Source organism: Culex quinquefasciatus, chromosome 3 (genome assembly GCF_015732765.1).
Source record: "Culex quinquefasciatus strain JHB chromosome 3, VPISU_Cqui_1.0_pri_paternal, whole genome shotgun sequence".
In the NCBI taxonomy this organism is placed as follows: domain Eukaryota; kingdom Metazoa; phylum Arthropoda; class Insecta; order Diptera; family Culicidae; genus Culex; species Culex quinquefasciatus.
This window is the reverse complement of record NC_051863.1, coordinates 138,855,069-138,878,946: the sequence shown is the minus strand read 5'-3', so window position 1 is coordinate 138,878,946 and position 23,878 is coordinate 138,855,069. Positions and strand designations below refer to the sequence as shown.

Here is a 23,878-nt window from a genome sequence, read left to right as displayed (position 1 = left end):
ACCTGTCACAACAACACACATTTTCCACGACCGTGCTGCTGCAAGTGTCAAGGTTTTCCTCTAAAAGTGCGGGTGTGTTTACGGAAATTTCAGCGAAAAGTGCGTGATTTGCGGGATCTGTGCAGTGCTAAATGTGATTCCTGCGTAAACTTGCATGCGTGGAAACTGCTGGTAAGTTGATTGTTTGTTGATTTGCCTTGTGAATCATAGAAAATTGTGTTTCTCCCAAACGATGTTTGCATTCACGTATGTAAACAAATCTTTATTTGGATGAACTTGGGGTGCTGAAAATGGCTTTGCCCGGGGTTAAATCTATTAAACTTCGCTAGATAAATAGTTTACAAAATATTTCGATATTGCGTGGAGCTCTTAACTCATAATATTGAAAGAAGCCAAGCTTCAATAAGTTATTGAGGATTTCAAAAATGATTTTGTTAATTAATTCAATATTCATTGAAAAATATCACAGCAGAAGATTTTAAATATATCTTGTAAAAGCATCAACTGAGTAGCAAAAAATAACTCCCATAGCTAAGCCCATAGCACTTTTTGCGGACTTGGAAAACCAGTTATTGGAAGATTCATTGAGATTAACCATGAAGCCCTTGGGCTAACATAGTTGGTGGTTCTCGTTCATGTCCTTGAACTTTAGCCCGCAAATGTAAATTTACGGATGGTTTCTACCTTGACTTGATGTAAAGTACTATCTAACAGTCGCGTACGTCTACTTTGTCCACACTTTGTAAGAACACTTTTATGAAGCGCCAAAACACGCAACTCAAAAAAAATTATTTGAGTTACACACATTTTTGTAAAAGTGTTGCAAAAAAAACCTCCAAGAGATCTTTTTTGTTTGATTTTTTATGTACATAATATATATATTATTATAGAAGATATATTATAGAAGATAGTTAAAATTTATTTATTCAAAATTTCTTTTTTTTTTGCATGAAATTTTTGATAAGCTTATCAATTTTAGATTACTTATTTAAAACAACCAATGCACCATGGGTTTCCTATGTACATACGACCTTTTGAAAAAGTAAACGAGAACTACAAAACCCTTACGCATTTGACTTTAAATTAATAGCCATACTATTTTTTTACAATCAATTGTTGAAATAGAGCCTTCAGGGAGACTTGATCCCTGCAATTTTACAGTCTTTGAAATCAACCTTAAGTTAAAGTGATTGGTATAGTTTTTCGTACACGGATTCCATTAGCATAGTTGAAGTTAACTTACTAACGTAAGAACCATTTTTTAAATGTTTTTTAAATTAAAATTACCAGCTTTTGTAAACATGCTCCAATTTGGTCTGAATAAAAATATTTAATGCTTTTGAATATTTTAATACTAAACTTGTTATATTTTGAACACAATCTTACAGTTTTATGTGAAATTGCTGTAACTTACTAAAAAGTAGAAATCAATAGTTTGGATGAATACGAAATATGTTTCTCAAGATTTCTTCAAAATGTTGAAGGGGGATCAAGTTATATTTTGAAAAAGCGCTCGGTATGATTCAATGAACTCATTTGAACAAATCGAGTCAAACATTAAATTTCATTAGGGCACAAAACCAAAACGTAAACATCTGGGATTATTCCACTATTCCATTCATTAGTACACTCCCTACATGCCCTCCAAGAATCAGATTGATAGCAAACAATTTCCTATTGAAAAAAACAAAAACACAAAAGGGCACATAACATTGTTCACTCCAAACCAGAAAAAATGTTCAATTGTGCCCTTTTCTTTTTCGTTCGTTTTTCGTGGTTAAGGAACTTTCTATGTTATAAAGTGAACTTTGCATACATTCTTAACACTAATTCACGCATACATTCCTTAACACTAATTCACTTCAAAACAAAGTTTGGTTTACGTTTCACCAAGGATTTCTGCAGAAAAAAAATTCGTCGAAATACTATATTTAATACAGCCCCGCAGCTGCTGTTCAGTACACTTTCAAAGAATTTTTATGTTTCACATACCTTATCTACACTATTCGATCACAAAACTTCACCAATTATCAAAATTTCCGCTGAATTCCTCATTATTTCTAACTAAACAAAAAGCCCCATAAACATCAATAAAAACAACAATCAGGTGACAGTGCTTTAGTGCCCTTTCAGTTCTGTTCGAAATTGCATTAAGAAAGGGTCCATTATGAACAACAGTTGGAAAGTTAAAAGGGCCCAATAGCGAGATTTTTTAAAAACATGAGTTTTATTGCGAAATTCAACATAAATTAAGAAGCATTAAAGCAGAGTTGAGGATAATGATGTGTTTTATCGTACCATCATTAAAAATACCACCAGTCAAGCTTTCTTTTTAAATAGGAATTGAAACAAGTTGTCCACTTTTGGCTAGCGATTTTCTCGAATCGCGGTTTTTGGTTTTGTGCCCTAATGAAATGTTTGGCTCGAAATATCCTTATCAGCCAAATATAATATTATTTGAATGTTTATTAGGGTGGTCCAAATCCGGGCTTACTCGGGGTTACTCGCTGAAATCAAAGATTGACCCATAACTTGTCTAAATTCCACATTTGAACTCATTCTGACCGCGGATACCCCTTCCTTTTTTCCGAGAGTTGGTAAGAATTTGAATGTTATTGCGCCTTACACAGGTAAACAACTGTGCTTTTCTTCATACATTTTGACGATTTTTCCCATACAAAATTCGAGCGATTAGAGGGAAGGGTTCCCGTGATCAGAATGAGCTCAAATTTGGAATTTAACCTAGTTATGGGTCAATCTTTGTTATCAGAGGACAGCCCCGAGGAAGCCTGGATTTGGACCACCCTAATGTTTATGCTTCTAACACATCTGGAGCAACATTTGAAAAGGGCGCAAAAACATTTTGACAGCTGCAACTATTTTGCAATTTCCCAGGCAATGTGCAACTATTTTACAAAACCCATAGTATTAAATGGTAGCTGGGGAGGTCACCTATTATTTCCCAACTCGAATCTTGAGAAAAAGTTACCTGAAGCGTGAGAATTAGCAAAATATTTCAGACTGTCAAAATGCTTTTCCGCCCTTTTCTCGTGTTGCTCCAAACATGTAAAAAGTTCATAGTTTTGTGACAAACTGAGAGAGCTATTTGCGATACAAAAAAAGGAATCAAGTTTCCCCACTCTCCCGCACAATACCGCAAATTTTTTTTTTTTTTTTGCAAAAAAAAATATGAAAACTTAGATTTTGCACAGAAATGTTGAAATTCTGACATGGGATCATGAATTTTAAAATTTGAAAACTTGAAATTAACTTTTAACACCTCTGAGAACGCTAGGCGGTACAATTATGCTCAGACGATTTTTTCCCACATCAAAAATACCGTAAAATAATGTTTCATTCTAATATTTTAGTGCAGTTACCACGTTATTATTCTCATCACTAAAAAAAATTTTGGCTAATGATGCATTTTTTTAGAATTTCGTAGCTGGCTAAATCAGTTAAAAAAACACACACACAGACACAAGAAAATGCAAAAGAGCTCTGAAGTCTTGTGTTTTTATTAATTTAAAAATATTAAAAATGTTATTTCTTTTTTTTTAATATTGATTAACTGACGTTTGAACGTATTGCTCTTTGATTTTTGTTATCACTTGCAATAATTTTTTATAGATTTCTAAACAGATGAGCCACGATAGATTTACTACTAAACTTGTTTGTCCTCGTACAAAGCATTATTTTACCTAGAAAAACATGCTCAACCATTGCGTCTAATTAAATCAGCCATTCAAAACATAATTTCAGCCCTATCAATGTAGTGTTTACTTCTAACCGTCCACAAAAAAACTCATCCTTCAACCGATCGCCACGCGGAAATCAATTACTCAACCCAAACCCGTTTTATTTTTCACACTTTTTTTGCGGCCCAGTTATAAATTCTCGTGACGAGCGGAAGAACCGTCCTCATCGGTTCAGTTTTGCATGATTCATTGATGATACGTGATATTTCCATGCAAAATTTATGCGACGGTCATTCGCGCAAGTTGAACTCTTTTACGACTCCATTTTAAATGTTTTTCTGTCAGTCGTGATTTGGAATATTTTTTGTGACCGTTACAATGTTGTTTTAAACTGATGTAAACAAATATATTGAATGAGTTTCCAATTGAAACAGCTGAACCGGAAATTCAAAACAAACCTGAACCATAACCCCTTTCCAACCAAAAATTTCAAATATAGTGAATATTTATTGGCCTACAGTTTGTCCACACTGACGAAATCTATTATGAGTATCTTTATCCGTTTGAGAAAAGATTGCAAAAGCCTCTCTTGCATTTATTTATGATTGTGGCTCTGCAGTTTTTGTTTCTATCTTTTTTATTATTTTTTGAGCTCCACCGGAAATGAAGTGCTGTCCAAATTTGATGCTCTTTAAAAATAATTTCAAATGTGAGTTTTCGGTGACATTGCTTTCCATTTTTCGTATCGATTCGTCAATCACTTGACATTTTGTGGTTGTGAAGCGCTTGGAGCTAATACGGCACCTTTTGGTAAACTTTTAACCGTTCCATTTTGGGTCGGCTTAGGCTTTAGATCATTCCCGACCTCCCGAATCTAACTCAATCATGGGGAACAAAAAATACAATCGAAAAGTGTCTCTGTCGTACACAACGGTTTTGGCACAAACTTTTTGTTCTCATTTTGATTCCATTATTAAATGAATAAATTTACGTCTTTTTTAACTTAGGAAATTTAATTTCCAGTTCACTTGAGTAAAGATTAATTCTTTTTTTTAAGCCACTTTTTGTGTTTTCCAAAAAAAATATATAAAATTGCAATTTCATAATGCCAAGTATTTCAGCTGATTTTATAAATTTCATACAGTGCAAGACAATTTCAAGCCTATTTGTCTGTGAACCTAAAAAAAAGTACCATGCCTCGCAGGGTGACTGGCATGTTTACCTAAGCGCCGGAGGTCTCTGCGGTCATCCAACACATCAGATGTGGCCTAGGTCTGTCCGGTAGCCTTAGAGTTTGTCCGACGAAAACCGAAACGATTGGCAACCACTTACCGCTGTCTTCTGATCGGAAGCCTCGAAATATGAATTTAAAGAAACTTGAATCGCCGGAAGGTCAGTTTTGTTATGTTCAAGCCGCTCAAGAGAGTTTGCGCAATTTAAAGAAAATAGAGATGGCACGCAAACATTTTTTTTTTTAAAGTTTGTTTTCGTTCTACCCGAAAGAGTCTACAGAGCAACCTTTCTAAACCCCATTTGCCGCGTCAATCACTAATGACCACCATCCGCTCGTGTTCATGGACCCTCCCACCTTTGATCGAGTATTGAGAACGCAAAGAACGTCGAATATTTCAAAGTGGTTTCTTTCACCGTTTTCGGGTTGTTTTAGCTAAAAATGTAGTAGGCAATTGAGGCCGTTGCAAATATTTGCCAAAGTTTATGTCGAAACCCCCTTGGTCCTAACATTTCCTGTTAAATTTGCAATGCTTTCACCAAGAATATATTTTTTGAAAATGTACCTAGTAAGTTTTAAAGTATAAATTCTCAAAATTGTTCACAAAATACCGTATTTTTCGAAAGTACTCAAATTTTCAAAATTTGCAATATGGGTATCAAACGAAGCAAAATTTGTTATGCTTTTTCATCTTATGAATGTTTTTGTTTTCACAAAATAGGGGAAATATACCCTTTCTAATCAAACACCTATCTTCGTCATAGGGAGAGTTTGATGCTCGATTAAAACTCTAAAAATACTATTCAGGCTATAAACTTACCAGCAACAGCACCGGCTCGAGTAAGCACGCAAATTTATGCCATTTACTGGCCAAAAAGATCAAATTTAATGCACTTTTGATCATAATTTCTATTTTGTAAGACCATTTCTCATCATTTTGGTGGCACACACATCCACACGCAAGATCAGAGGTTAACTAACTGCTTAACGAAAGTCGCCATCAATATCTTTTCATTGCGCTAACGATTTCAAAGCGCTTAAGATATAAAATTGCTTCCAACTAACGGCAACATGTTCTTTTGCACATTTATAGTTAGTCACTCACTTGAAAAATAATCCCGAAAAAGATAAATAATTAGCAAGCACCATCAAAAAAACAAACGCGCTAAGTCTTCTGACGTTTGAATTTTGAATAGGGGCAGGGGGGGCAGAATGGCCCGCCTAAGTAAAATGCGCCAAAAAACAATAGAAAAACATACAAATTTATGAATTCAGTGTAGTAGGCTTATGCTTTGGGATGTTCCCTTCAATGTTGTATACTTGGTTGATGAAAATTTTAAGATTAAAACTATTTTTTAAGCACTTTAAAAAAAAAGTTTTTTCAACTACTTTTCCAGGGTGCGGAGCAGAATGGACCATCCTGCGGGGCAGAATGGGCCACCTTAGAAAACAAGCCATTTCGTCTAATACAACGTTGAAGGGAGATAAGAAATTACTTAAGGGACCTTTCTTACTTAATTTTCTTGAAGTTAGACTACTTTTATAAAAATAGTCACTTACCAAAACAAACATTTTTGAAAATAGTGTTAATATGTTGTAATAAGACATTATTTTTACAAATAAGCATCAAAACTACTTAAATATCAACTAATGTTGCAATAAACGTGATTTGTGAAGCTACCAGGAGTGAAATAATCCATTTAGCTCAAATTTCGTAACTTTTGGTTGTTTTTATAAGGTAGAAAAAGGGTGGTCCATTCTGCCCCCAAGTGGATTTTAATTTCACACTTCCACCACCAGTTGCAAAGTAACCGCCGACCTTACAAGTCGCATTCTCAACGCCAGCCCGCAGTTTGTGTGCGCGTCGCAGCTTTTTTTTTAAAAAAATGTGCACCGTAGACAAAAACAGTGTGGTTCTGGATTTCTGTCAACTCCAAAACCAACCAAGCCCAAGAGTCTGCGATCAGCAGAGAAGCGAGTCAGACGTGCGTCCCTCACAAACCAAAAAAGTGCTTAAAAAGTGCAAAAATGCCTCACGGCAAGAAAAAGAGGCGGTCCTCACCAGCAGGATCGGCAGATTTGAAGAAGCTAAAGAATGCCGAAGCGCTACCTGCAAAGCCAGGCAGTTTGAGCAAGGACGCTCAAAATTCGTCTGGAAACCAGTTCGCTACCCTTCCTGTGGACGTGAGCGAGAAGGAAGAATTTGAACGATGGGAAAAGTTGCCACCCATTTTTGTGAAAACATCGTCATCGGATTCGGTGCGAAAGTGGCTGACCGGATTTATCAAATCTGGTGCTTTACGAGCTTCCATTCGCTTGTGTGCTGATGGACTCAAAATTCTGCTACCTACCAGAAAGGATTACAACTACGTTCGGGATTTCCTGAACAACACAAAGATTGAATACTACAGCCATGACGATCCAGGTAAACGCCCCATGAAACAAGTCCTCCGAGGCCTGTACGACATGGATGTGAGTGTGCTGAAAGAAGAGCTCAAAACTCTGAAGTTGAACGTGATCGAAGTCTTCAAGATGACGAGACACAACAAGGACTTCAAGTATCGTGATCAACTGTACCTGGTTCATCTCGAGAAAGGATCGACAACGCCGTCTGAGCTGAAAGCAATTCGGGCAATTTTCAACATCATCGTGACTTGGGAACGTTATCGTCCAGTGCACCGTGACGTGACACAGTGTTCGAACTGTTTGCAGTTTGGACATGGTGGAAGGAACTGTTTCATCAAGAGTCGTTGTGCAACCTGCGGAGGTGAGCACAAAACTCAAGCTTGCGAAACAATCAACGAGAACATCGAAGCGAAATGCTTCAATTGCGGCGGCGACCATTCTACCAAGAATCGAAGCTGCCCAAAACGAGCTGAGTTTGTAAAAATTCGGCAGCAAGCGACGACGAGGCACCAACCAAATCGTCGCAAAACACCACCAACTTTCACGGACGTGGATTTTCCTGCTTTGGCGTCACCTGGAGCGGGATCTGTTCGAGTGGTTCCAAATCTGCAGCCATTGCCGTTGAATCAGCGGCAAAAAGTTGCAGAGAATACAACACCTCCTGGTTTCAGTCATCAACCGAGGGAAAACCAACCAGCATCAACGGATGAAGGCAGTAGTGACCTGTTTTCACCACAAGAACTTCTGAACATTTTCATCGAGATGACAACAACACTGCGTGGTTGCAAAACTCGTGCGGAACAAGTAAGAACGCTTGGAGGATTTATCTTAAAATACAGTTCGTAGTTTACTCGTTCTAATGATTTTGAATATTTCAATGAATTTACATTTTTTAGTTTTAAGTTAGGATTAGTTGTTAAAGTGATTTTTTTCTTTTTTACCCAAATGTATTCGATTTAATGCAAAAATGTAAAACAATTTGAAGCAAATAAATGAATGTGAACAGTTAATAATAAAACGAAAAATACAATAAAGATGAAGAGCATTTAGCCATACCACTTAGAATGTAAATTAAATGTAATTATTATAAGAAAGTTCAATAAAGACATATTTAATTTCAAAAAAATTCTCGCAGACCTTCAAGTAAACCAAGAAAACTTGCGAGCATTGCAATTATGCAATAGAAGAAGAATAGCCGTGCTGCAGTTCGCCGACTCAGCAGTGGCCTCGTCCATCATCGACAAACCTCTGGTATATCAGGGTTGCAAAATCCCGATTTACCTGGACAACAACGCTACGGAAGTTCGTGTGCTTGACCTACCCTTAGGCATAAGCAATGATGACGTAGTCAAAGTGATGAGTAAATACGGCGAAATTCTGACCATCACCAACGACCGCTGGATTAACTTCTTCCCAGGAATCCCAAATGGAGTTCGGACCCTGCGGATGTTGCTGAAACAGCCAACGCCGAAATCAATCACTATAAACAATGCTGCTGCAGCAGTGACGATTATAGGCAAAAAATCGCTTTGCAAACTCAAAGCAAAGAACAAAAAATGTGCGGATTCGAGTAAAAAGGTTAACCAAAAAAGCAGTATACAACCGATTGAACCTGAGCCAAGCAGCAGCGGCAGTAAAAGCAACAACAGTAAACCAGAACCAAATGCAATGGAAACAAGTGAAATTGACGAAGAAGACAACGATGGATTCGAGACCGTGCTTTCTAAGCACACTCGCAAATCCCGGAAGCGCTTGCAAGCATATTTGGATGCGGATGACAAATTGACAACAAATCGACGAGAGATGGCTGAAGAAGAAACAACAGATGAAGAAGATGAAGATGTCATTAAAGCGAAATATTATAAGAAAAAGTGTTGTGAAATAACTTCTAAATCCCTGGAAGAAGAGGACGAAGATAAACTTGAAGAACTTGATAATTCACTCTCTAAATACTCCGCTAAATATTGGAAACATAGACAGAAATGGTTAGAAAAAAAAGCACCATGCAATGATCAATAATTATTGAAAGTGATTTTAAACTCTGTAATCTTTCCTCTTTCACTATCCACCTTGAAGAGATGAATGCACAATGGTGTAAAGTCTCTATAATAAAAAAAAAAAAAAAAAAAAAAACACTTCCACCACCAAGCCTCTAAATGATTTCAAGGTTCCGTTGTTGTTTGTATACCTTGGTAGTAACATCTAGTAACGTTATAAGCATTGAACAAACTTTTTCAAACAATCCAACTTTTCAGAAAGCTTATTTAAAAACCTCAAAATAAACAACATTTGCGTGGTTTTTCAATAAATTTACATTTTTGCTCATAATTCGAAAAATACAATGAATTCAAACGTCGTTTTCGGTATGGTGCTGCTATTTGACGTCCTTGCCTTACAGTTGGTCTAAATCTATTCTAAAGCTCAAAACCAAGGGTGGCCCATTCTGCCCCCATGGGCCATTCTGCCCCCCCTGCCCCTACCCAGTCCAATCGAAGGCAAATAAAGAACAAAGGGTGGCCACCAACACCACCAACTTGCTGGTGCAGCGCCTGTTGGAGTGAGCATGTGCTGCCAGGAAACTTTCGCTATAAATGCTACTTTTCGTGAGTGTTCGCTTAAAATTTCATCAATTTTGGCAGCACTAAGCAGACCCAATAGAGCGCTGGAAGAAAAAAAGAACTAAGCTGAAAATAGAAAAATGGGCACGGTCCAATGCACTCGACTGATTAGAATGCATTTTTGAAATATTTTTTTTAAATGCTTGTAAAAGGAATAGCATAACTTTTAATAAAAGTGAAAATAAACAGAAATGTTCATAAAAAGTTGCACTACTCGTTGGTGTACTTGGTTTTAGTGAATTTCAAGGAACAATCCAGATTATCTTGCATCATTCAAACACGACCGCTTATTAGGCTTAAAATGGGCATATTTCCCCTACTGCATTTTTTTCAAAATTACTTAAATCATTAATATTTTACAATATGGGTACCAACGAAATTTTGTATGCTTTTTCATTTTATTAGAATTTTTCTTGGAAAAAAAATAAAATTTTCACAAAATATCGTATTTTTTTAATCACTCAGAGCGAGTTGTGGCGCTATAACCACGGCAAATAGTGTCCAGGGCATTCGCGGAAATTCGATGTCCCATCCTCGAGGGTCCCGGAGCACCAAAACTTCTTAATTGCCCAAACAAACAGGAACGTGAGCGGGGGATCCCCACGTTTCTTCCTCCCCTGTAGATTCAGAATTGTATTGTGGTTTGAACATTCGTGCTCAAACTCAATCCAATTCAACGAATCATCTTTGCGGTTAACTTTACGCAGTTGGCCTGGCCGCTTCGACGTTTGTGATGTTTCAATGCATTTTAATGCAATGGCGCACTGCAAATGTTGATAATGACAAGAAGATGCTAGGCGTCAATCAACCTAAGGCATTCTCCAGGATGCCCTCGAAAGACTGGCTGCGATAGGGTTAGATTAGATTAGATTAGATTAGATATCGTATTTTTTTAATCACTCAAATTTTTAAAATATGCAATATGGGTTTCAAATGAAGCGAGTTTTTGCATGCTTCATACATACATTCAAATTTTGTATGCCTTAATAAAATATTTTGCTTGTTACCCATTTTGCAAATTATGGAAATTTGAGTATTTTCAAAAAATACTATATTTTGTAAAAATTATAGTATTTTGAAAAAAAAACTCTAATAATGTGAAAATGCATAACAAATTTTGCTTCGTTTGATATTGATCCTTGCACTGTAACTTGGATTTGGCCCGCACTTTTAAGGTGAAGTCACGTTGCCTTTTAAGGTGAAGTCACGATTTTTTTTCGTTCAAAATTTTTGTGAAAATAGCCTAAAATGTGACAAAAAGACTCACGAAAAATGCAGGATGGTATGTCTCTCCTAAAAAAATACAAAAATCATTTACTAAAACTGTTTTTCTGAAAAGTGGTCTAAACATCAAAATTTTCAAAAACCGGTAGTGGGAATCGATTTCCCAGACAATTTTACATAAAAGTCTCCATATTGAACATTGTCCTAAGTCCAAACCTTGTGAAGATACAGCGGTTTTAAAAATAAAAATGTTGAAAAAATAGGTTTTTTTGGTGGTTTTTGGCGATTTCTATATGACAGACTTGATTTTTCAGTCTCGTAAATATTTTTACCGTACCGTCAGTACTTTCGAGGAAACACATTTATTTGGAAAATTTTAGTTTTTGACAAAAAGAGTCGATTGGGGGAAGTGGAGCCACGCGGATGCGGAACAGGATTTTGAGTATCATTTTGTTGAGTGATTAGCGCTAATTATTTTCCTGTAATAATGTTGTGTTCAATTTGTTCAGTGGTAGCGAGCAATACTGTGTGCGAAAAAGAAAAAAAATGCTAATTGTTCAGTATAATCAAAGAAGTCATTCCTATATCATTGTTGATCGGGAGGCACGACGTCTTGTGAATTATTGGAATAAAATATGAAATTATGGTTAAGCGTCAAAGTATAATGACTGTAAAAAAAGTCCTTTCTTATCATCGTTGACCGAAAGGCACGCTGACTGTTTAAGTTCTCGGGGTAATCGTGGTGCAAAATTACAAGTATTTAGTTTTGAAGTAACTATGCGTGAGTGTTGTGGTGGATCTATTATGAAAGTCCTCCCCATAGCATCGTAGCCAATACCTTATCCTTCTAACCCAAAAAAATAATAATCCCGTAATGCTTGAAGGAGATGCTGTGGATTCAACGGTATGAAGTAGTGTCAACAGGTTTATAGCAACAACAGCTATGTGGTTGATGACAACTTCAATTATCGAACTAACATTCCTCCCTTTTGTTGAACTGCAGGCTTCTTGGGAGGCGCCGGTATTGACTAATAAAGAACGTATCTTCAGAGGTTAAACAATAAACGGAATGTTGGCTCTCACTGATCATTTTTGACTCATTGTTTTACTTCAGCTGTTCTGCCAATAACGGAGTAGCAGCTCATTGGCAGTCAACCATGCTCATGCTTAATTTTAGGACCCTATTGTCAATTGTATCTTTAAGTGATTAATATTAAATCTGCCCTTTGATACAAGATGCAGATAAATGTTAACCTTCAACACTGCGATCTTCGATCTTCGATCTTCTAAGCACTAAAACGCGAAGATTTCCAAACACGCGTCGACTGGGAACGTAAGACCCCTTTAAAAACAATCATAACCCTTCACCATCCCATCGAAGCTCAGCGCAACCGCTGCCTCCTGCGCAAAACGATGACGATGGCACCATAACCATAACCACTTAAACAAAACATTTTCTTAAAACTTAAGCCTTTTCTCGTACATATCGATGTGTTTTTTCATTCTGATTTTTTTTTCTCTACTTCTCTCCTCTATGTTGTTTCTCATCTTCACGACCACGCGTTGCTGCTCGGTTTCGGTCGGCGGGTAATATCATCTTCCAGAGAGTGAATCGCGCCACCGCCGCGATCAGTCGTTAGTGTGCACTCGAGTTTGGTGGACGTGTCGACCTCCAGCCAGTCAGCAGCCACGACCTGGGTGCTTCTTGAATTTTTGGAATTTCCGTGAACACACACTGCACTTGTGCAGGAGCTTAAACCAACTACATCCGGTCCGGGTAGTGCGAGTTCCGGTTTAGTTTGGAACAAAGTGGACGCAAAGTGAGATAACTCTTTGAACGCAGTGAACTCCTGAGAGGTGCTTCGACCCCAAGAAGACGACGACGACAAGTGAAGGAATTCGAAACAGGAGCAGCTTCCCCTCGGGAACAAGAAGCTGGATCTTTCTCTCTCTTTATCACAAGAGTCGTTCACTTGTTGGTGGAGCGAGCGCGCGCGCGAAAAACGAGAAGAACTGTGTGTAGAATCTGTGTGTAGTGTGTTGAAGGCGCAATGGTTATCTCCAAGATTTGCTGCATCGGGGCCGGTTACGTGGGGGGTCCCACGTGCAGCGTGATGGCGCTCAAGTGTCCCGACATCAAGATCACCGTCGTCGACCGTAGCGTCGAGCGCATTGCCCAGTGGAACTCCGACAAGCTGCCCATCTACGAGGTGAGACAATCCGCGCCTGTTGCTGACAGCTTTTACAATATTTACTCTGACACAAGTAGGTAGAGGGTACTCGAGAGGCCATTAGCGGTGAATCACTCGAACTTTGATTAGAATTAGTGCCCCTTAAATAGCACAAAGAAACCGCGATAAGCTGCCACGTATATCGCGAGGAATAGTTTCTGGTCCCAAAAAAATGACCACGTCTGCATCTGCTGCTGCTAGTTTTTAATTTTGCGCGCTCATTCTCTTCGACTGCTGATGAGCATCGTCGTCAGTTTCGTGGAAAAGGGAGAAAAAGCCGGAGATTGACCCGCCGCTCGAAAATCACTATTATTATCCAGCACATGTGGCGGTTCTTATCTTGCGCTCCGTGCCTTCGTTCGTCCAGAGTAGTTCTGGGCAAGAAAAGTTTAGTTTGTTGATGGATTTCTTCTGGAAGCTGTTGTTTTCGTGCTTGTTTGTTGGTAAAAATCTAAATGTGGTTTGGATTAGCGACTACCTAAGAAGAATTCATAGCAACAACAGTAACATGGAGAAACATTACTTCTGAGAAACTTATTTCTACATCTGGAACATGATTTTTTTACTGGACCAGCGGTTTTTGCTCTGGATAAGCGTTCCTTTTTTGTGTGCAAATTTCATTTAAAAAATACAACATAAACAGTGATGGAAGCTGTGACAAAGGATAACACGATTAATTCATCTGGACCGTCGGAAGATTTTACAAGTAATATTGATATTTCTCAGAGAGAGAGTGAAACTTTGTTGGAAAAGTTTTGACAAGTTTGCAAACAAATTCCCACTTGAAAGAGCTTTTACACTACGACAAACAAACAAACCAACTCGCAAACAAACAAACTTTTTGACAGTTTGGCATTTTGCCTGCATATATTTGGCTTTGTTTGACAAACTGTCAAAAGCAGAAAAAAGTGCTAGTTTGATTGTTTGTTTGCCATAGTCTAATAGCTCCTTCACTTTACGGTTTTTGTTTACCTACACTTTTTGACTTGACTTGTCCTTGATTAGAGGTGTAAATAACGTAAACGGGGTGACTTTGATAGGGTTTCAATTGTTTTTGGAATATGTTCCAACAGGTTAAGTAAGGTTTTTATTTAAGATTATTATTTTTCAAACATGTACTGGGGTAGGCCACTTAAAGTCCATGCACTATACACTGTATTTAGAAAAATAGTTACGTTAAAAATTCTTAGTTAGAATTCCGGGGTGACTTTGGTAGTCATAGTTTTCCTTGTTAAAATCATATTTAAAGTGTTCAAACTTTATTTGTACGATAAATATACCGTCAATGAAATAGCTGACATAGTTTTTAAGAAAAAAAATCAATGTTTTTATTTAGTTAACTAAGTTTATAAGCTACATAAAAAAAAACAAAACTAGTTTTGTTTATAAAACTATCGATTTATATTGCATTTTATACTGAATTTGAAGCACGAATCACAAATTTTCACATTTTACATGAAATTTTGTTCAACTGAAATTGCTTATGAATTTGGAGATTTATTTTTAATTGTGTTTCAAAAACACATATTATTTATTATTTACAAACTTATATAACCTTCTCCTAGTGGAAAATTGTCCAAGGAATCCGAAAATGCATTCCGTTTTCCGATTCAAAATCATGTTCATTGAGAAAATCATGTCACTTCTAGAAGTTTAAAATAATTACTTTCATCAACATTTTCTTAACTATAGTTTACTAACTTTTTAAACTTTTCAAAATTGTATGAAAAGTTCTTCTTGAGGTTCTTTGAACACTTCTCTACCACAGTCAGTACGATTCTAAACCATTACGTAAGTATTTTAACCCTCTACAACCTAACCCCGCCTTTAGACGGGCTTCGATCTAAAAAATCGCCAAAAATCAATTTTCCAACCGATTTTTGATATTTAAAAAGCATTGGAAAGAAGAACTCTTAAAATTTTAGAAAATTTCAGGGTTGGAAGTTTAACTTGTTTTATGTGACTTTGCCAATGTTTTTAAAAATGTCATTTTTTTAGGGGTCAACTTTGGCTGTGTTTTTTACTAACATTTCCTATATTTTTAGTAAAAAGAAGTATGCAGTAATTTTTGTAGTGTCCCAGACTATGCCTCTACGCATTTTTTTGCAATTTAAATAATGATGGTGCGATTCTATGGCAGAAAATGTGAAAAACATGCAAAAAATTGAAAAAGTGACTGTAAAAACATGAAAAAAATAGATAGGCGAAATGTAATTATATTAGATGGTAGAGTAGGCCAAATACTACCAAAAACAAACATAAACTAAACAAGATAAATGCAAATTAAAATACTAAAAATGAAACAAGAAAAACATAAAACAAGAGAAGTAAAGTTTTTCGTAGAACAAAAGTTGCTCAAAATGACCTCCTGAACACGGGAAAAATAAATATTTTCGAAAAAAAAATTTGGGCAGTAGAGGGTTAATTGTACTCTTCATTTTGCGGAAAATTCGCGAACCTATCAAAGTCACCCCGGCTAGTGGGTTGCCCCCAGGGAGTTTCTTGTGTTTTGGAACATTTTTATGTTTGAAATTCAAACATTCAAACTTTGAATATTTTCGGTCTTTTAATGAATGTTTTTCTCTGACATTTTTATAAAACTGCGTGTATTCAATGAGATAGCAAATTGTTGTAGAAGAAACTACGAAATTTTGCCTCAATTATTAACGAAAAAATGTAAACAATACAAACACGTTTTGTTTGGGTTACCGTGCATTGTGCCGAAGTTTGGTTGAATTTGGTTGCCGGAGTCCCGAGTTACACTCAAAAATGTATACAGTATTCGGGCATTTACTTGTGACAAAACGTCATCAACTAAATTCCATTTGGCCAGTTGTCGCACTTGCAGGGTGTGATAAGATCGCACGATCAGATCGCAACCACATACTTTCTTATGAAGCTTAACAATATTGCACGGGTTTTACTGCCGTTCTACGCATAATTGTCCCATGTCAGTTTTGGACGATTTTGACTTTATGACATTTTTAAGTTTAGTTTGATGTGTACTTTAAGAAAAACACATAAAATCTGGTACTTTGTTAATAATTGTCCCACCAAGTATTTTCTTACACGGAATCATTAGTTTTACTAAGCATAGAATACAGAGAATCATAAATAAGTGTGATAAACTAATAACTGGGGCGATTAGGGGTACATAGGGCGAATAGGAACTCACGGGACAATTATGCGTAGAAACACAGAAATCGGTCAAAAAATTTCAATCGCGTTTTTCTCAGTTGCACTTTTTTGAACATGGGACAATTATGCGTAGAACGGCAGTTTAAACGGTTTTTGTTGAATATCTCAAGATTGAAATCGAACTATGAGGATCTGTGAATTTCAAAAGGCGAGGCATTAAGAGGCGGTTTTTGCACAAAATGGCATTCTTAACTCGAATTGGTCCTCATGTCGACATGCGACAACATAGCACGATCATGACGAAATTACAGCGCCTTCGTAAAAAATAATGAAAGAAGAATAAATAACATTCAAAGATTAAATTTTGTGTTGAATTAATTATCACAATAATTTAACACTCACATATTTTTTTTTTTTTTTTGGCGGTCGGTCCAGCCGCACATTGTTGATGTTGAAACCTCTAAACTGGGCCCTCGTCCTGTCACGTCCGTCAGTAGTCTTGTCGTACATTACAACTAGAATCAGATCTGCCAATGAATTAGTACACTTCGACCAAATAAACACTGACGCTGTATGGATCTGACTCTAGAATAAATGCACAGTTGTGTGTTATTCATAAGTCCGACTTATTCAATTATTCATTTAAGTCCAAATATTCATTTGCTAACTACTTTTGATTGAAAATCTAAATTTTAATCTAAAATCCTCTAAACTTAATGTTCAAAACTAAACATTCCTTTAACTGTTGCAGTACTACTTCTATCAAAAAACAATAAAAAATTGTGAACTAATATACAAATAGGATAGAAATCGCGATTTGAAAAAGAAATGACCATTTACGTCAAAAGATCCATAGTTCCTCGATTCGCAACAATGGTCAATACAACCATAATCCGAAAACCGTTAGTTCAACAGATCAACGAATTTTGTCCGATATCATTACATTATTGATTGATCGAGACTCTATGGACAATTTGACATAAAAGAATGCCTAGTATTCTACATCAATCAAAGTTTATTGACAGCATTACTCTAACTTAACAATTGCAACTAAATTTATCATCAGATAGATTTGGAAAGCATACAGATTTATTTTAAATGCTAATGCTAAGCAACAAATCAATTGTACTATCCTGAAGTCCCACCTAAATCCCACATTGTGATAGTGAAAAAGTCACAGAAGCAGCGGTGTCTTGTGCAATTGTGATATTTTCACTATCGGAGAACTACCTAGTTCACGAAGACAGCTTATCGGTCAACGCTTAAGCCCTGGGGCTGCGCCAAAGCGAGTTCTCGTAGCATGAAGTGGTGTCCATAGTGCTTAAAAAAAAAGAATGTTTACCCAAATTTTAACTAATGCACTAGGATCAAATCATGCCCCTTGACTTGACAAGGCCCAGGGAATAATTTAACACTCACATATTGTGATAATTTGACGTAAATTTGCATGTCTACAAGAATGATTCACGCATGATGCGAACTCAAAAAAATCCCCTCAAGATTAATCACCTGCTGGCACAATCAAAATCTTGGTCAGCGCTTTCGCCAGCTTTGCAGCACTCTAGCTTCTAGAGGCTCATCATAGGCATTCCAAGCACGACATCGACGAAAAAATGCGCGAAAACTGGAACGGTCAGTCGGTCGGTTGATTTGTCCGCGTCGTCTTCGTTTTGTTTCGAGCTGGCTCACTCAGCCAAGTTTACAGTTAATTCGATTATCGAATCGTAAGTTTTTTTTATTCTTCTTCTCCATCTGTAGCGATACCGATTTATGGCCTTGATGGTTTCGGTTCCACGATCTTCGGGGTCTGTTTCTAGGCCATTCCCTAAATCCCGACCAGACTTCCGTGAAAACATGGAATTAGATAAAACATAATTGCCCTACAATACTTGTATCAAAGTGGCTTTAGAAAATTCGTGAACTAAATAGGAAACAACATTTTTTTGACAACAAGTGTTATGACTTAACCTGTTTACGAACAGTTTATTGCTCTTGAGTGCGGGTTTAAGTGTTCCTTGTTCACTTGCCGGAATTTAAATTCTTTCTGAATTACGCGTCATCGTGCTTGAAATTTAAAAATCTCACCTTATCCTCAATATTCTGAATGGCCTGTGTGTAAACGAAACGATGAGTACCTTGTACTCGAGAAGGAGTCACTTAGGGGCGGTCCACACCTTGACGTCAGCAACGCACGAGTGCAGGGTTGTTACGGACGGCGCGGATCGCGCGGATGGCGCGTTTCGCGCGGATAGCGCGGATCAGGCGCGGATTTGCTGGCTAATTTTGCTCAGGCGCGGATTTCGCGCGGATGGCAATTTTGATAAATAAATTAATTGAGAGAAAAAAAATTACTTTCAAGTTATTGCGCATTTTGCACTTTACTAGAGTCTTGCGCAAATATTTTTATCACAGTATCTTTTAATCACAGTGATTTTTCTTCACACTTCCAGTCGTTGCCATAGAAAACTTGATTTTGTTTGTTGATGTTATTTTTTCAAAGTCGAAACCGTTTCCCTCGAATTATTTCGAATTTGTATCCATACCAGGTCAGTGTTAGTTCTAATTTCTTTCATATTTGATTAATGTTTGAAAATATGTTCCAGGATCAAATCCTACCAAGAAACTGCTCCGAAACAGAGCCAAAATGGAATATGTTCTGTGATTCCCGGGTAGCATTGATGCCTCAATCTAAGTTTTCAGGACATGCAATGGATTGAGAAGAAAAAGATTTTCGTTAAAAGCATCATAATTGCGTCCACAACCGGAAGCAGTCAGAATTGTTAACAATTTAGTAGACAATCACTCCGTCCAAATCCAGTCTGCAATCCGCTAAAATCGCCGTCTCCTAGCGAAGCGAATCACACCGTCTTTATAGACCAAATTTATTAACAAAACGTTTAGTTCAAACGCGACAAATACAGACCACCCAGAGAAGATGGGCGGGAATCGAACCCAGGTCCCTTAGACATCATGAGAGATCGGCAGCCAAAGCCTGGCAAGATGGACCAACCGCAGCCTTACAGCCCAAAGGAAAAAAGGTGCTAACCAACGCGCCGAGGGTCCTCATTCGATTTTGTAAAACGTTCTGGGTAATGAAATGACCGAAACCCAATGACCATCTCCAAGGTTTTTTGCTAGTTTATCATTAATTTTTATTTATGACGATTACAAAAAATATAAGCCAAACGAATGGGATTTGAACAGATTTTCCTAGGAGCCCTAGACGGTTGTACTTGGTTTCTTGAGAAAGTTTGAATCAGGTCTTGCAGAAGACGGCAAAAGATAAGGAACTCGTCGCACATGGCTCCGGCGTAAGCCTGGTCGCTCACAAAGATCTTGACCTAAATGACACTCGATCGCATACGAATGACCGGTATCGATCGCATTCGGGTAGTGACTCGGTTGGCAGCCTATCTGTGATCTGAGCAGTGAGTTTCCGTAAAATTCTTCTAGACAACGGTCGCACTATATTCCTGGCAGCACTAGCACTCTCCGCTCTGATCATCCTTGCGTTGTTTCAAATTCAGCACACTTCTTAGTCGTCAATCCATTCGGATTACTCTTGCAAGCTAGAAGAAAACGAAAGCGGTCATCGCTTGTCACTGGCATGCCGAAGCTTCCGTACTTAACCTTTCTCTGAAATGGGAACGCTTGGGCGCTAACAGCCAGCCAAAAAATCGTCACCGAGGCAAGCAGAAGTCGTCTTCGAAATGCTATCCATGGTAAACTTGAACTCGGTTCCCTCAGACGCTCGGATCAATCCTGAACCGGTCCAGTTGTTATTTTGCGATTTTCTGATTGTTTTTATATTGTTCCTTGAAGCTCCTTTCTTGTGATTCCGTGGCTGAGGACTTTATTTATTGTTGATAAGCAAAACGTCGAGTTTCAGAAGCAACTAGCAAAGTTGAAGAAATGCCACTGTGATGAAAATAATTGCGCAGCACTCTAGCAAGGTGCAAAGTGCGCAAAGTTGACAGTTGTAGCCAGCCATGACCACTGTGATGAAAAACTCATAGGCCATCACGATTGACACAAAACTCTAGAAATTCATGCAAGGCGCAATATTAAGAAAAATATTATCAGGAATTACGATAATTTGTTTTTTCCTTTGAGTTCAAAATTTCATACTTTTTATTAATTGAATTTTCTTCTGAAAATGTTTGTTTGTATTTTCTTAGTACGAAACGTCGAAAAATGAAGATGAAGATTATGTAGAAATTATTTTTTATATGTTTCTTGTCATTTCTTAACATCTCCGGCTATGAATCTTTAATTTCTTTTGAGTTTTGAGTAATGATTTTTAAACTTTATTGTTTTTAATTTTATACTGGATTTATTCAACTTTTAATGTTGTAAATCAAATATTACAAACTTTTCCCCAAGATATAGACATTAGAATGTGTAACAAAAACTATTATTGGGGCTTGTTCTGGTGAGCGCCAAATATGAACTTGATTGGACGTAACAGATTCTTAAATTCTTAAATTCTTAAATTCTTAAATTCTTAAATTCTTAAATTCTTAAATTCTTAAATTCTTTACTTCTTAACTTCTTAAATTCTTAAATTCTTGAATGCCACAATTTTTGAAGTCATATTTTATGTTAGAGATTTTGAAATTATTTGACGAAAATATTTTAAATATCGTTAATTAAATTTCTTTCGGAGTTAAATTTTAGCGAGGATTTTGGATTAAAAACTGTATAAAAATTCTTTGATTTTGAATTTTTAGACTCTCGAAATTTAAAATTTTATCATATTAAAATTTAAGATTTTGATTTATTTTTGAGCTTATTTTTTTAATTTTTAGGTTTTTAAATATTGTATTTTCTATTTTGAAGATTTTTTTTAAATGACCCGTTTCTTGAGGTATTTTTTAAAATGGATTTGTTGCTTTCATTCTTTTGGAGCCTTTAAACATAAAACGAGTTTTTTTTATCAAATACTTTCTGAATTAGTGTTTCTTCATTAAAAAATATAATTTCTTAAATGTTGGTCGCGATATTTTTTTATATGGCGCGGATTTCGCGCGGTTTTGGATTTTAGGTCGGCGCGGATTTGGCGCGGATTTTTTTTCGACACTCCCGTAACAACCCTGCGAGTGGATCGTCTGACTCTACTCGTTAAAGGATGATTTTCAATCAGAAAAATACGCAAATCAATGTGTCTTATAGCCCCAAATGTGAAGCAATGTGCCAGAGAAACTTAAAAGTAACGTTACTGAACGAAATACCAACCACTATCCAGAAGTAAACGGCTAATCTTCCTCACGTAACATCTTTCGGCCGAAACCGGTACGAACCCTGAATCACGTCCCAAACAAAGCAGCTTCGAAGTACCAAGGTCCCAAGTTCGAACGCCGCGATGAGTATGACATAATTTACCATTACTTGTGCGCGATGTACTTAGGCGCCATATGTAGTCGATTGTTGTCAGTCACGGATAAGACGGTAGACAATACAAACTAACCTGCACAGCACAAATTATTTGCAGCAATTTAAAAATAATACCCCCATTTTTTTATACCAACATTACAAAATTTCATGCCTTTTTATATCAAAAACAGTAAAATACTGTTGACAATAACTTCACCATCGAATTTACTTACTGTGTACGCGATGAGCTAAGCATCCCACTAAGCTGGCGGGTGGCCAGCAACAGGTGCGGACAGGTGCAACAACCCTGCGATGTCGTCCCGTGCGGACTGCAGCAGAAAAAAATACAAAACAACGGAAGCTACGGACCGAGCTTCGTCATATAGCAAACATCGGCTCGTCGGCCAAGGTCAAGGATTTCTGGGCCAGCTCAGGCGACGAACCCATCCGTTTTTTTATCATTTGATTGCTGTGTGGCTTTTTTTCCTAATTCTATTAAGAGAGTTCAACAGCAGAGTTAGAAATGTTTTGAATAGAGTCCAAATGACCATTAAATTCACACCTAAAGTTTGCTCAAAGATTGCTATTTTCGCAAAAATGGCATTTTTCAAGAAATCATAACATATTGTCGTTTCATACAAAAACGAAATGTTATTTGTATAAGTTATCACTGTGTTTTTGGGCAATTATAAAATTTTCCGTTTAGTTTAGACCTTCTACTGCCAATTTTTTTCAAAAAATTTTATTTTTCCCTTTTGTAGAAGGTCATTTTGAGCAAAAGTTTACTTCTCTTGTTTATGTTTATAATTTTTAGTGTTTTTATTTCCATTTTGGCCGTTGCAAATGTTTTTCAAAGCTTATGTCGAGCGTAGTTTTTCGACAGACTCTCGAATTGAAGAGTACAGTTAAACCTCGCATATGCAACTCATATGGGGGTTTCTTATGCGAAGCACGCATATGCGAGTTACAGGGCTTATGGGATTTTGGCTACATGGGAGACATGGGCTATATTCTTATACAAAATCATCTAAACTATACAAATTTATAGTGTTTTGGAATCGTTATGACCCACCAACCTCTGTCTTGTTACGGCAGTAGACCCATCGGCCGTAGCTCCCGGGACTCTACAGAAGACCAAGAACATCACCACATATCGGTAGACTAGTCCCTGAACCTCCCTGAGGCTATCCGGATATGATCTGAGGTCAAAAACCACAGACAAAATCGCATACCTCATACTTGTACGCCGTTGAACACATAGGCCTAAACTTGACGAAGTTTCGGATGACCTAGAACATCGTAAACCATGTAAATTTTGGTGTAGCTATACTGCCCCTGATCGCATAAATGTCCCATATGCATTTTCATCGATTTCGAGTTATTGATGCAGTTTTGTTCAAAATTGTGAGCTCTTTCAAAAGAGCCTATAACATCCAGTACTTTGTTCAAGAAATCAGGAGGAAATCCATGTTTTTCGCGAAAACTTAACACGTAGCCTTATGTATGGGACAAACTTCAAATGCGTTTTTCTCAGCTTGCTGTTTTTGCATATGGGACATTTATGCGAACATGGGCAGTATATAGCTGACTTCATAACGATTCCAAAACACTTAAAATTTGTAAAGTTAAGATGTTTTTTTTTTTTAATAAAAAAATATAGCCCATGCCTCCCATATAGCCAAAATCCCATAAGCCCTGTGACTCGCAAATGCAACTCTTGCATATGCGAGGCGCTCTTATACGAGGTTTGACTGTACTTTATATTATCGAGAAATTAAAAAGAGAGATGTGAGCCGGTAACATGGAGTGAAACTTTCGCAGTTCTCATAGAAAACTTCACAGCAGCTTAACAGAAAGTTTAACTCCATGTTGCACTTTTCATTTCTCGATAGTTTTAATATATTATAGTCCTTTGAGGGTTAGTTCCGAGTAAAACATATTTTTTTAGTAGGTAATAGC

General features: G+C 37.1%; 1 protein-coding gene across 2 annotated transcripts in view; it reads left to right on the top strand.

Moving 5' to 3' along the window:
- Nucleotides 1-16: 16 nt before the first annotated feature.
- LOC6034590 (UDP-glucose 6-dehydrogenase) overlaps nucleotides 17-23,878 on the top strand; it is a 35,720-nt gene continuing 11,858 nt past the window's right edge. The window contains exons 1-3 of one of the 2 annotated variants that reach the window (XM_038264222.1): nucleotides 17-171; nucleotides 12,782-12,812; nucleotides 12,927-13,387. In XM_038264222.1, coding sequence (XP_038120150.1) covers nucleotides 13,229-13,387 — 159 coding nt within the window. In that variant the 5' untranslated portion in view covers nucleotides 17-171; nucleotides 12,782-12,812; nucleotides 12,927-13,228. Of the gene's footprint in view, nucleotides 172-12,781; nucleotides 13,388-23,878 lie in introns of both variants that reach the window. The other variant, XM_038264221.1, reaches the window with a different exon arrangement.